This window comes from Triticum aestivum, chromosome 2B (genome assembly GCF_018294505.1).
Source record: "Triticum aestivum cultivar Chinese Spring chromosome 2B, IWGSC CS RefSeq v2.1, whole genome shotgun sequence".
Lineage (NCBI taxonomy): Eukaryota > Viridiplantae > Streptophyta > Magnoliopsida > Poales > Poaceae > Triticum > Triticum aestivum.
The window spans coordinates 780,976,308-780,990,105 of record NC_057798.1 but is presented as its reverse complement, the minus strand read 5'-3'; the positions used below and the strand labels follow the sequence as shown (position 1 = coordinate 780,990,105).

Below are 13,798 nucleotides of genomic sequence, written 5' to 3'. Positions count from 1 at the left end.
AGTCCTGTGCAACCAGGTTTTTTTTACAACAAGTACATTGTTTCAGAAGGTTTCTACAATAAAGGTCTTGTTTCACAAAAAAAATGTGTTCGGTGGTGAAGTTTTTTCAGCAACATGATCTAGTTTCAGAAGGCTTCTGGAACAAAAGTCTTGTTTCGGAAAGAAGAAAAAATGTTCGAGGATGAATATTTTTCTTCTGCAACAGGGGTTTTGTTTCAGAAACATAGCCCTGGTTGCAGAAAGCGCTGGAGGAGCACCCCACGTTAGAGGGTGTGAGACCAAGCATTGCAACATGATGCATGTTTCAGAAACATAGCTCCGGTTGCAGAAATCGCCAGAGGTGTGCCCGGCGTGAGAGCTCGTCGTCATCATGCTGGAGTAGAGGCAATTGTTCGGGGTGCTAGGTCGGAGGAGGGGCGACAACTCCGAAGGCCGGCGGCGCTCCATGGCCGAGGCACTCAAGCCATGATGGGGCAGCGGTGTTGTCTCGGTGGACCTTTGCAGCAAGGTCCTTGTTGCAAAGCCCCTGAGCACAAGAAGCTAGATGTTGCAAAGGTCCTCAGTTGGTTGGACGGCTGTTTCGGGCATCATCCGATGGCGAGGCAGCCGATTTAATCAATTTATCATCCGGCGGATTCGTAGCACTGCCCTGCATTCGTAAACGGGGGAATATTTCTATATTCAAGAACATTTTTCTGACATGAACATTTTTTAGAAATTATAGGACGTTGTTTAAATTCAAGAACATTGTCTAAAATATTGTGAACACCTTTAAACATTCACTATTTTTTTATAAATTGTAGGATTTATAAAAAAACCTATTTTACTGCAATCGATTTGTTTTTGAGAAACTCCGCAGAAAACCGAATGTGTTTTAAGTAAATTCGCTTGTACTCGGATCCTCAATATAGGCCGGCACTTTCAGCCTACACATCTATATGGCCCAACTTAGCCCATTTTTATGTCGTCGGCTCACTCTGCAGCAGCGCACACACACAGCCTCGTGCGAACTCCCTCACAGCCGCCGCCGCCGCCGCCGCTGCCGCTGTCCGCACCGACGCCGGAGAGCGGCCGGAAGATGGCCTTGTCGGAGATCCCCGACGAGCTCCTGGTGGAAATCCTCCTCGGCCTTCCCACCCCAGAGGACCTCATCCGCGCCTCCGCCGCCTGCGTCTCCTTCCGCCGCCTCGTCGCCGACCGCGCCTTCCTCCGGCGCTTCCGCAAGCTCCACCCCGCGCCCCTCCTCGGCTTCCTCGACTACAAAGGATTCCACCCCGCCGAACCGCCTCACCCCTCCGCGCCGGCGGCCAGGGCCGACGGGCCGTCGCCAGCGCCGCCGACTTCGACTTCACCTTCCTCCCCGCCACCTACTGGGAGTGGGACTGGACCGTGCGGGAAGTCCGCGACGGCCGCGTCCTCCTCGACAGACCCTGCCGCCATTCAGGGGACGTCATTCAGAGTGATCTGGATGCTGCTGCTCAAAACTAAGCCGATGGCCGCTGTTTTCTCTTCCTCCACAGGGCAATGGCGAGCCATTACATCCCTGATCCACAGCGACTCGTTACCTGGCTTTGCGTTATCAACATGGAAGCTTTGGTTCGTGTCGCGCCATTACGCACATGGTTGCTTCTACTGGGTTTCAGGTACCAGTGAAAAATTGCTCGTGCTTGACATCCGGACGATGGAGTTCTCCATGGTTGACCACCCACCCTGTGCCAGATATTCGGGCGATGATGTGGCCATCGTGGAGGCAGGCCAAGGCATAACTCTGATGTTTGTGCCTAAACCGGACACGTCTCGCCTAATTTATACCGTTTGGCGAAACAATGGTGGGAGTTCCACTCACTGGCAGATGCAGAATGAGCCATTCTCGCTGGATTCTGGGTCCGTGATCAAGGGTGCGGTGGGTAGGCACTTGCTCCTATATTATGGTGGAAGCTCGTCAGTTGAGCGAGGTTGTTACACGCGGGTGTGTGGTTCATATCCCGACCCGTCAGAAGCATATTGCAACTTCCCACCATCGTTATTATCGTCGCCGAGAGTGTCAAGTGGTAAACTTCTTGTTGTATGCTAGTTACCTTCTTCCTTTCATAGTTATCACTATCGCATAGATTGTCTGATGCTTGCTACTCCCTCCGTCTCATAATATAAGATCGTTTTTCAAGCTATGTTAGCTTGAGAAACGATCTTATATTGTCGGACAGAGGAAGTAGTTTCTTATTGTGCTCAGTAATCATTATTTGCAAGGTTAAGCGGACGTTGGCTTTTTGTGCTTGTGGCAAAGCTGATCAAGCTAATTGTTATGTTTGTCTGTTCTATTTGCCATCTTAGGCCATCTCACTAGGAGTAACTTTTTAGATGCATCATAAAACCGTAGAAAAGCACCGGATTACGCAATACCTTTGCCATGCCTTTAACCCTTTCTGCAACATGCATTGTTTTCTTTTGGTTCATTACATCTAAAGACCTTGTCACTGGGCAATTTCCTTTCATCCTATCCTGCATAAATGAAGCTCTTCCAAAGTCATCAAGTCAATCCATACAACCTGCTGAAATTTGCTGTCTGAATTAGTGCACTTGTCTCAGAGAACTACTTGGTACAATTCTAAATTTTGGTATAATTTTCTGCACATCTTTTTATCTCCTTAAAAATCTCAAATTGTTAGAGGGTAGGACGTGGGCACGTGGCCCACCCAGATTTGAGAAAACAATTTCTATCATATAGTACTATTTCGAAAATCCAAATCTGAGCCCGAGCTCATCTGCACCTGCGCTCACCAAAAAAATCAAAATAAATACTAAAAAAATTCAAAAATTCCAAAAAAAAATTGGGGTGGTGGACAATTTGATGCGTGAGGTGCGCCCCAATTTTCAATACATTTGGACTTATGTGCAGCTCTCAGCAAAAAAGACAAATCGGAGGTCTGTAAAAATGTGTACTGTTCATATACTGTTTTGGTCTGATTTGTCTTTTTTGCTGAGAGCTGCACATAAGTCCAAATGTTCTGAAAATTGGGGCGCACCTCACGCATCAAATTGTCCACCACCTCAATTTTTTTCGGAATTTTTTGAATTTTTCTGAATTTTTTACGAATTTGTTTTTGAACGGGTGCAGATGCACCCGGGCACCGAAACGCCGCACTCGTGCTATTTTGGCTATTTCAGCCCAAAAATAGCTGACTAATTAGGCCAACAGCCCACCTCCCTTCCAGTCATCCCCTTCTCTTCGATATGTGAGCTTTTTACTGATCTTGGTTGAATCTCGATTGCTGGATTTGATATCGGGTTCTCTCTTCATAGGTATCTGCAACTTTCTTAAATCTCAGTCACATTACTAACCTTTTTAATTAACATTAATCATTCTCATCTGAAGGTAATTTCATATATAACCTAGCTGCTACAGACTAATAATTGTGCACCATCAAAGAGAGTAGTAACTTCAGCCTTAGTAGTGTGCAACATTAAATGAAAATGTCAGACAACCGAATATTAGCAAGAGCTCCATTTAATGGTGTATCCTTCTTCATGCAGGCACACGCCATGCTGATGCCCAGGGAGCGGGGGATGATTTGCTGGTGCCTGAACTACGAGAAGCTTACCCTGGAGGCGTGCAAGGACCTGTTCTCGCAGCAGCCGCCCATGCTCCGAACCTGCTGTTCGTCATCGAAGGTCAGACAACCATTTTCATCTGAAGTCCACTCCATATATAACCTCAGCTACAGACTAATAGTTATGTATTGTAAAAGAGAGTAGGCTCAGCCTTAGTAGTGTGCAACATTAAGTGAAAGGGTCAGACAACCGAAAATTAGCAAGAGCTCCATTTAATGGTGTATCCTTCTTCATGCAGGCACACGCCATGCTGATGCCCAGGGAGCGGGGGATGATTTGCTGGTGCCTGAACTATGAGAAGCTTACCCTGGAGGCGTGCAAGGACCTGTTCTCGCAGCAGCCGCCCATGCTCCGAACCTGCTGTTCGTCATCGAAGGTCAGACAACCATTTTCATCTGAAGTCCACTCCATATATAACCTCAGCTACAGACTAATAGTTATGTATTGTAAAAGAGAGTAGGCTCAGCCTTAGTAGTGTGCAACATTAAGTGAAAGGGTCAGACAACCAAAAATTAGCAATAGCTCCATTTAATGGTGTATCCTTCTGCATGTAGGGACACACCATGCTGACGTCCAGGTAGCAGGGGAGCCTGAAGTACGAGAATCTGACCCTCTAGGCGTGCTAGGACCTGTTATAGTAGCAGCCGCCCAAGCTCCAAACCCCTTGTTGGTCGTCGAAGGTCAGACAATTCTCATCTGAATGTCACTTCCTATATAACCTAGCTACAGACCAACAGTCGTGCACCATAAAAGAGAGTAACTTCAGCCTTAGTAGTGTGCAACATTAAGTAAAAATGTCAGAGAACCGAGAATTAACAATAGCTTCATTCAATGGTGCATCCTTGTGCATGCAGGTACACGCCACGCTGACATCCATGGAGTGGGGGATGATGTGCTGGTGCCTGAGCTACGAGAAGCTGACCCTGGAAGCCTGCAAGGACCCGTTGTTGCAGCCACCGCCAAAGCTCCAAGCCCCTTGTTTGTTGTGGATGGTCAGACAACCATTCTCATGTGAAGGTCATATGACTCATATCATATATATACTCCTAGCTACAGACTAATAGTTGCACTCCATAAAGAGAGCAAGCTCATCCTTAGTTGTGAGCAATATCAAGTGAGACTGTCAGACAACCGAAAATTAGCAATAGGTACATTTAATGGTGCATCCTTGTGCAAGCAGGCACACGATTATTTGCAATAATCACATGAAAGCAATATACGGCACACGATTCCCATACCCCCATTACAAATCCTGATGCACCTTTTAGGCCAGCTGTTAAGTGAAAAATGTGAGACGACTGAAAATCAGCAATAGCTCCATTTTAATGGCGCGACTTTGTGGAATGCAGGCACACCCCATGCTGATGTTGTCCAGGGAGCAGGGGTCGATGTGCCGGTGCCTGTACTACGAGAAGCTGACCCTGAAGGCGTGCAAGGACCTGTTGTCGCAGCGGCCGCCCGAGCTCCAGACTCCTCGTCGTTTGTCGAGAATGATGACGATGCTGAGGCGGGTCACGGTGGGGCAAGGAGAAGGAGGCGCTGGGGCTGGGGCTGCGGCTGGACCTGCGGAGGTTGCAGAGCCGGGTAGGTGAGGTGGAGAGGGCGGCGTGCGAGGAGGCGAGGGGCCAGAGTATGTGGTAAGATGGTAGCTAGATGGAGTGAGCAAGAGTGACTCCGTCCTTTTTGTAATGGTTACTTGTTTCATCTGTGCCGTGATGGTCCGTGCCTGCTCTTGTTCTGTGCAACTGTCTCTGGATGACTGATCGACAGTGCAGTTTTTCCCTTTCTTTTGGTCGGCAACAAGTAGCGAGCACATTGTTGATTTTGTTGTGGTGTCAACTCAGTCAGCCGTTTGTTTCGGGAGGATGGATGTTGACTCATAATTTTAGGTGTTGAGCCGAGTTACTAACAATGACAGGCTATGGTGAATGTGCTTCTTTCTTTCTGAATTATTATTTGCTCTCTTCATAAACTGAGCAATCCTCTCTACCTTAAACTGAACGTGCAGACAAGAGAGCTAAGACTGAACTTGATGTTCAGAAGTAACCGACGACTGTAACATGAACTTCATCTTCATAAACTTCATCCTCATCTGAACTCATACTCGGGCATGCTCACTGGAGAAGGAAGGAGTAGTATATTAGGTTGTGTGTCGTCGTTTAATTTGCTTGTGTAAGTGAGCTTGTGCAAGTGATATGAGATGATTTACAGTTATGCTAAAGACATCTCCGCCGAACCTCAAACCGTCAGCAACCATCCAGACCAAGCGGTCCGGAATTTGTCATCCAACGTGGTACCCCGTCGGTCCGTGGATTGGTCCAGTCGTCCATTTTTACGCCAACCGGACGTAAATAGGGGGGCTTTGCAGGCGTCTTGACACTGCCTCACACGTGTGCGTCACCCCGGTCACACCCAAACACCCTTTTCCTCTCCCGTGTGAACGCACCTTGCTTCTCCCGTGCCACATTCATGTCGGCCCAAAGATATGTGACCATTCACTGGAGCAGAGCGGGTGGATGTCGTGTCCTGGTCTCTCCCGCGCCATCATGCCCGGTAATGCCGTCGTGGGCATGGTGGCGGACGATCCGGGCTTCTTGGATGAGCAAAGGGCGCTCTATCAGTCCATCCCTAGTGCCTGCGACATCCGCCGCGACCGATGGTGGTTGGGTCCTATGTGCGAAGAGAGATGCCATATTCGCGGGGATTGATGCGGAGGTGAACGAAGAGGAGGAGCGGGTGCATGACCTCGCCAGCTCCACATCGGTCGCGCTTCCTATGCGGTTCACGCCCGTCCGCAATGACCACAAGGACGGCCCGTCCATGTTTGGCGCCGTCCAACAACCACAAGGATACACAATCATGTAAGTTCAAATGTATCAATGTGATGATTATGATATATAATTATTTGAAAGATAGAATTATCACTGATGGCGGCACGGGCAGCTGAGATGGGTTTTTTCGGCCATGAATATTTTAAAAATAGATTTTTTGAAATAAGATGGGTGATGACTGGTTCAATGATCTTATGGGTTTCTTTATTGAGCGTGAGATATTTTCCAAAATCAATGATAAGCGGATTATGGTACACTTTCATGCTTTGAAGGAATATCGAGGCGGGAAGAGGTGGAAGGCAAGGGAGAGGAGGACGTGAGGGTGTTAGAAGGGAGGGGGATATGCATGCCACCAGCATGAGCCATACTCAGCAAGAGCCTACTACTGATAATCCCAGTGCGCACAAAAGACATGTCTTATCAGATGGGACGGTGAATATAAGGGGCCAAATGCTCACAAATTTGGCTGGCAGAGTTGCTGGTACCGTTCTTCTTCTGGAAAACAATGGCGACGAACTGAATTATGGGGCCTCCAGCACCCCTGGGAAAGCCCCGATAGTCAAGAGAAGAAGGCAAGATGGAGTGGTGAACGATGATGTCATGGTAACTGATGATCAGGCGGCCTCCGTTGGAGAGGACCGCCGGTCCCAATGAGGACGCTTTGCTGGAACTGCCGCGGGATTGGCGACCCCGCGACAGTCAAAGAGCTCCGCGATTTAGTGGAGGCATGTGCGCCGATGGTGCTTTGCATTGTGGAGACACGACTTGCGAAGTATAGGGTGGAAGGTTTGGCGGGTAGCTTAGGTTTCTCGAGTCGTTTTGGAGTAGATAGTGTAGGAAGGAGTGGTGGTTTGTGCTTGTTTTGGAAGAATAATGTTGAACTGGAAATAAAAACTTTTTCTCAATATCATATTGACTCGATTGTGGAGGAACCGGGCAAAAACCTGTGGCGTTTGTCTTGTTTTTATGGAGCAGCTAACAGGAGCCTGAGGTTCAGGATATGGGACACGATGAAATTCTTACGGGGCGAGAGTACACTGCCGTGGCTTTGCATCGGTGATTTCAATGAGATATTGCGGCCAGAGGAGCAAATGGGTCCAAACGAGAGAGATAGTGCACAGATCGAAAGCTTCAGAGAAGCAGTAGATGTATGTGAGTTGGCTGATCTAGGGTACAAAGGCCTGGACTGGACTTTCGAGAAGAGAGTTGCTGGTGGAGAGTTTTGCAGGGTTCGGCTTGATCGAGCGCTAGCTACCGCCAGTTGGTCATCCTTGTTTCCGTTCGCCTCAGTTGAACATCTCACGGCGGCAAAATCTGACCACAGCCCCATACTGTTGATGAATGAACTCGAGGCTAGTAACTTGCATATTGCACTGAAGAAACCATTCAGATATGAGTGCTGCTGGGAAACAGGTGACAGGTTTGCTGCAACTTTGAAACATGCGTGGGAGCAGGATCTACTTGCGACCAACCTGACAGAACTAGCAGCGAAATTAACCTCGGTTGGCTCTTCACTGAGGCATTGGAGCTGAGCGAGTTTTGGGTCAGTAAGGCAAGAGCTTCGGCGGCTGCACCAACAACTGGCAGAACTGCGAGCTAACCCTTTGCGAACTGGACCGGGAGAAGAAGAAAAGTTAATCCAAGATCGGATCGTGGAGATCTCATACAGGGAGGAAATAATGATGAGACAGAGGTCCCGTATAGACTGGCTCCGTGCAGGCGATAGCAATACCCAATACTTTCAGAAGAAGGCCAGTGCTAGGAGAGCTCTAAACAACATATTCCAGTTGGAGAAGCCGGACGGGACAGTCACATCGGATGCCGCTGAGATGGCAGAGACGACAAGCCAGTTCTATGAAAACCTGTATCGATCGGAGGGATGCATAGGGATGGAGGAGGTGCTGTCTCATATTCCGGTCAAGGTAGATGCAAATATGAACGGCAAGTTGAATGCACCTTATTCTAATAAGGAGGTTAAGGAAGCTCTTTTTCAAATGTTCCCAACAAAAGCACCGGGGCCTGATGGGTTTCCCGCACTTTTTTTCAGCGACATTGGGATCTTTGTGGTGAAGAGGTTTCGGGTATGATTATAAGATTGCTCAATGGAGATGACTCACTAGAGGATATCAATCGCACGTTCATCGTTTTGATTCCCAAGATAGCTAGTCCAAAAATCCTCGGACAATTTCGGCCTATAAGTCTTTGCAACGTGGTCTACAAGATAGCGTCAAAGGTCTTAGCCAATAGGTTGAAGATCATTCTCCCAGAGGTAATTTCCGAGGAGCAGTCGGCCTTTGTGCCTGGTCGCCTTATCACTGACAATTTCATAACAGCATACGAATGCTTGCACTATATGAAGTCGAGGAGAGTTAAGAAGAATCGCTTTGTTGCCCTAAAACTAGACATGATGAAGGCCTATGACCGTTTGGAGTGGCCTTACCTAAAGGCGGTAATGCTAAAGATGGGAATTAGTCCGCGTTTTACAGAGACGGTAATGCGATGTGTTTCATCTGTCACTTTCTCAGTTTTATTTAACGGGGGTAGCATGCAAGATTTCAGGCCGACGAGGGGACTGAGACAGGGTGATCCCATCTCCCTGTATCTATTCTTACTTGCGGCTGAAGGCCTGTCATGCCTACTGAAGGCTCAGGTTGGTGGTATTCGAGGTTTGTCGGTGGCAGAATCAGCTCCGGTAGTTAATCATTTGCTCTTTGCAGACGACAACCTTTTGTTTTTTGAAGCTAACAGTGAGAGCGCTGTGCGTGTGCAAGACATCTCGAGAAGGTACTGTGATGCATCGGGGCAACGTGTCAACACAGAAAAATCCTCGATTTATTTCAGTAAGGGTGTACCGGATTCAATGCGTGATGAAATCAAGAATGCTTTGGATGTACACACCGAATCATTGTCAGAAAATACTTGGGGCTCCCTATCGATGTAGGTAGGAAGAAGGATGGTAGTTTCAGATACCTGAAGGACAGGATATGGAAACACATCCAAGGGTGGATGGAAAAATGCTTGTCAGCAGGGGGGAAAGAGGTTTTGATCAAATCAGTAGCACAATCTATACCGACATATTCAATGTCATGTTTTAAGCTTAGCCGAGGGCTAACTGAACACATAAATAGCCTGCTGAGGAAGTTCTGGTGGGGAAGCAAGCAAGGTCAGAGAAAACCTGCATGGATCTCATGGAAAACCATGTGTAAACCAAAGAATATGGGGGGGGGGGATTGGTTTTCAGGATATCGAGCTATTTAACCTGGCTTTGCTAGCTAGCACGTCAAGTTTGGCGCCTGCTCCAAGATCCGGAGTCTCTAAGCACTCGTGTCCTGCGAGCTAGATATTACCCACACGGTAGCATCTTGGAGGCTACCATTGGCGCACAACCATCACAGGTGTGGCGCTCGTTGTTGGAAGGAAAAGAGATCCTGGTTCTGGGTTTGATCAAGAGAATTGGCTCGGGTTTGAATACGCGCATCTGGGAAGACAACTGGCTGCCACGGGACTACAAGCTGAAACCAATATGCTCTATATCTGCTGATCCCCCACAGCTTGTGTCAGAGCTAATTGACGAAACATCCGGGTCATGGAACACACAGAAGCTAGCTCAGCATTTTATTGCACCGGAGGTGTTGGTTATTCAGAGCATACCACTAAGTTTCCGAGTGCAGCCCGACTTCTGGGCCTGGCATTATGATAGAAGAGGAGTTTTTACGGTTAAATCAGCCTACAGAATGATCAATGGAATCAAACATCAGCGAGAGGACTGGCTAGAGCATAGGCCGAGTCACTCGAACACTGAAGCTGATAGCAAGTCCTGGTCGCAACTTTGGAAAGTGAAAATACCTTGAAAGGTTAAGGTTTTTGTTTGGAGACTAGCCCAGATGTCACTACCTACAGGGTCCCTCCGCCATGAGCGCAATATGGCCACGTCCCCTGAGTGTGGCCTATGTTAGGTGGGATACGACTCTTGGCGCCACTCCCTGTTTGAGTGCAGAATGGTACGTTGTGTATGGGCGCTCTGTGATGAGGAAATTGTTGAGCATATAATATCAAACAGAACTGAGGATGCCTGATTATGGCTCTTCTGGCTTTTTGAATCAACGAACCAGCATGATCTTGCTAGGGTTCTAATCACCATGTGGGCTATATGGTGGGCGCGGAGGAAGGCGATCCATGATGATGAATTTCAGAGTCCATTATCTACTATGTGTTTTGTGAACAGGTATCTCGAGGATCTTCAGATAGCCACAAAAGTAGAACCAACAAAACATGCAGGTGTAGCAACACCAAGAGGTCGGAGATGGATACCACCAGGCGAAGATGCGGTAAAGATCAATGTCGATGGAGCCGTTTCCCGCTCAGGAAGGACCGGGGCAAGCGCGGCAATATGCAGGGATAAAAATGGCTGCTATATTGGTTCGTCAGTGGTGGTATTTGATGGCCTAGTGGAGGCAGCAAGTTTGAAAGTTCAAGCATGCAACGAGGCCCTCACTCTTGCTCAAGACCTCCTACAATCACATGTGATAATAGCTTCGGATTGCTCGCAAGTGGTTTCAGATATAAATGGTTCTGCGCCATCTTCTTCTTATGCTTTTGTTTTGGATGAAAATAGAACTAGAACTTTAGATTTTTGTTAAAGTTGTTTTTCATTTTGAGAATAGGGAGGCAAATGTTGAGGCACATGCCTTGGCAAAGGCAGCCTCGAACTCCCTGTTGGTCGACATGTGTGGCTAGGGAACTTACCAGACATTATCTGTATTCTGTTTGTTTTGGTTGATGAATAAAGCCCTAGTTTCACCTCAAAAAAAATGAAGGAATATCGAGGCCATCTACCTCGACCACCTCGTGTTATTTCTATAACTACATCATAGGTATTACTCTCATCTTATCAAAAACTATAACTCGCTTATCACAGTTGAGCAAAGATTCACATTAATAATTTCTTTGCTTTGCATTTTAGGTGTCACTTGATGTTGTGGGGCTGCATTGTGGCATCAAGTGAGCACTTCAAGCTGCAAGACTCTATGTTAGTAGTTCCAAAGTCATTTTATGCTTTTTCTTTAATTTTATTTATCATGTATTTATTAATTAAATCGCATGAGTTTTTTTAGCAAGCTACGGCTCATACGCACGAGGGCATACACTGCTAGGGTTTCTGCTGCCTCCCGCCTCGTAGCCGCTGTCCTGCCTCATCTCCTGTGGCCTTAGGGCCGCGGAGATGCGGTGGATCCCGGTCTTTGCTCAGGAGGGTTCCGTTTTTAGGCCTTTTTTTAGTTTTCTTAGGTTTGTGTCTTGCACAGGAAGGCGAGATGATGGTGGTTTTCTAAAGATGGAGTAAGGTTCTCCTCGCCTAGCCCTTGTCCCCATGGTGCTTTTAGTATCGTCGGAAGGTGTGTGGAGATTTGTCTCTGGCAAATCTCGTCGGATTCAGTCGGCATTTGTCTTGGGTAGATCCGCTTGGATCCGCTCTTCGTTCGTCTACGTTCATGTGTTTACAGGTTGGATCCTTTCGATCTATGCTTCTCTTCATCGGTGACAGTTGTTGCTCTAGCGCACTGGTCCCCTGGGGCCTTAGTACGACGACGTCCCGACTGTCAATTATAACAAAGTTTGCCCGGCTCCGGTGATGGAGGGGCGATGACAGCGGCGCGTTTTCGCCTCGCTCCAGTGCTTGTAGTCGTTGCTAGGTGGTCTAAGAACCTGGATGTAATTTTTTTTACTTTTGTCTACGTTCGTATGTTTTCAGGTTGGATCCTTTGAATTTACGCTACTCTTCATCGGCGGCAGTTGCTGTTCTGGTGCGCTGGTTCTATGGGGTCTTAGCACGACGACTTCCCGACTGTCTACTATAACAAGTTTTGCACGGCTCCGGCGAGGGAGGGGCGTTGATAGCGGCGCGCCTTCGGCTCGCTTCAGTATTTGTAGTGTTCCCTAGGTGGTCTACCAATCTGGATGTAATTTTTATTATTTTTGATGTTCGTTGTATTGTCATGATTGAAGATGAATAGGTCAGAAGATTTCTTCACAAAAAAGTTGATACCTACGTACGTTTATAACTACCTAACAAACTTATCTCATCTACCCACGGTTTGAACGTATATACCTGTTGTAATCAATCCGTGGCATAGATTGAGTAGTTGGTTAGCTCCTTGTACGTGTGTATATACACGCACCTAGCCCGATCAATATGATGCGTGCAATTTCTACTCGCTCCGTAAACTAGTATAAGAGCGTTTAGAATACTAAAAATAGTGATCTAAACGCTTTTATATTAGTTTACAGAGAGAGTACAAAACTACTACAGAGGGAGTACATGGTATCAACCTTCCTACATTCCTAAAACCTAAATCCCTTCCGCTGCACCTCTCTCCAAACCCTAAGCCTCCATGTCAATCCTCTCTTCCGTTGCACCCTAATAGAATAGCCCATTGGTACCATGTAGAGAAGCAAATTTGATTCAAAAATACACCCGTGGTGTGTACATATACACAGAAGGGCATCTCTCGGTGCTATCTAACTCCTATTATCTAGCCAGTAGATCAGAGAAAGGAGACGTGGGAGAGCATTCCTACAGACGAGGGCGAGGCTGTTACAGGTGCCAAACGGCCAAGATACATGCATGCGTACATGCAGCACACCTATATACGAATGTGTTGCAAAGATATTTGTGTACGCCCATGCCCCAAAGTGGATCCGCCCCTGCATGCCCACGATCCTTGATTTCGGTGACTTCAACTTCATGTTTTTTTTTCTTTTGCGGGCAATGGCAGACCCACTTCAACGCAGCCTTCCATAAGCTAGGGCTCGTTGATGACACCAACGACACCGTTCATGCGCAGCTCATGATCGACGACTTCAAGCGGAAACAGATCGATCAGTGCAGCGTATCATGGCACTACACTTTGCTCTCCCGTGGCATCCTCGACATCATCTCAAGCTGATTGACACGGCCGAACGCGCGTGGACCGCCTTCAACAATGTCTTCTTCGACACCCGTCTTCAACGGACCGTCTATGCCCAGCACGAGCTTCACAGCCTTGTGCAGGGCGATCTCACCATCACGGCGTACTCCAGTCGCCTCAAGTGCATTGCCAACAGCCTCTCGGAGTCTCGGACGTCGGCTCCCCCGTCAGCGACCAAGACCTCGTACTCGCCCTCATAACCGCCTCAACGGCCTCAACACATAGAGGAGCAAACAATGAGCTACCGAAATTGGGTCGATCCGAACAACCGAATCGAAACAAGCACATACCCCCATCATTTGTGCACTTGAAGAACACCCATCTAAGGTGTTGCGGCGTGGTAGAAACTCCGCGCACCACCTTTCGTGTGCAATCATCGCACTGTATGACCGG

General features: G+C 47.7%; 1 protein-coding gene across 1 annotated transcript; it reads left to right on the top strand.

The window, feature by feature from the left end:
• Window positions 1-961: 961 nt before the first annotated feature.
• Window positions 962-5,515, top strand: LOC123039641 (uncharacterized). Its single transcript, XM_044462716.1, has 6 exons — window positions 962-2,051; window positions 3,532-3,669; window positions 3,848-3,985; window positions 4,164-4,289; window positions 4,464-4,626; window positions 4,959-5,515. The coding sequence occupies exons 1-3, from the start codon at window positions 962-964 to the stop codon at window positions 3,904-3,906; spliced, it is 1,287 nt and encodes a 428-aa protein (XP_044318651.1). The 3' UTR covers window positions 3,907-3,985; window positions 4,164-4,289; window positions 4,464-4,626; window positions 4,959-5,515.
• The last annotated feature ends 8,283 nt before the right edge of the window (window positions 5,516-13,798 follow it).

Excerpts from the sequence above, each read along its gene's own strand:
- LOC123039641 (XM_044462716.1), top strand. The coding sequence starts at position 962 with ATGTCGTCGGCTCACTCTGCAGCAGCGCACACACACAGCCTCGTGCGA. Across the intron at positions 2,052-3,531 it reads GTCGCCGAGAGTGTCAAGTG|GCACACGCCATGCTGATGCC; the intron begins GTAAACTTCTTG and ends TTCTTCATGCAG. Across the intron at positions 3,670-3,847 it reads CCTGCTGTTCGTCATCGAAG|GCACACGCCATGCTGATGCC; the intron begins GTCAGACAACCA and ends TTCTTCATGCAG.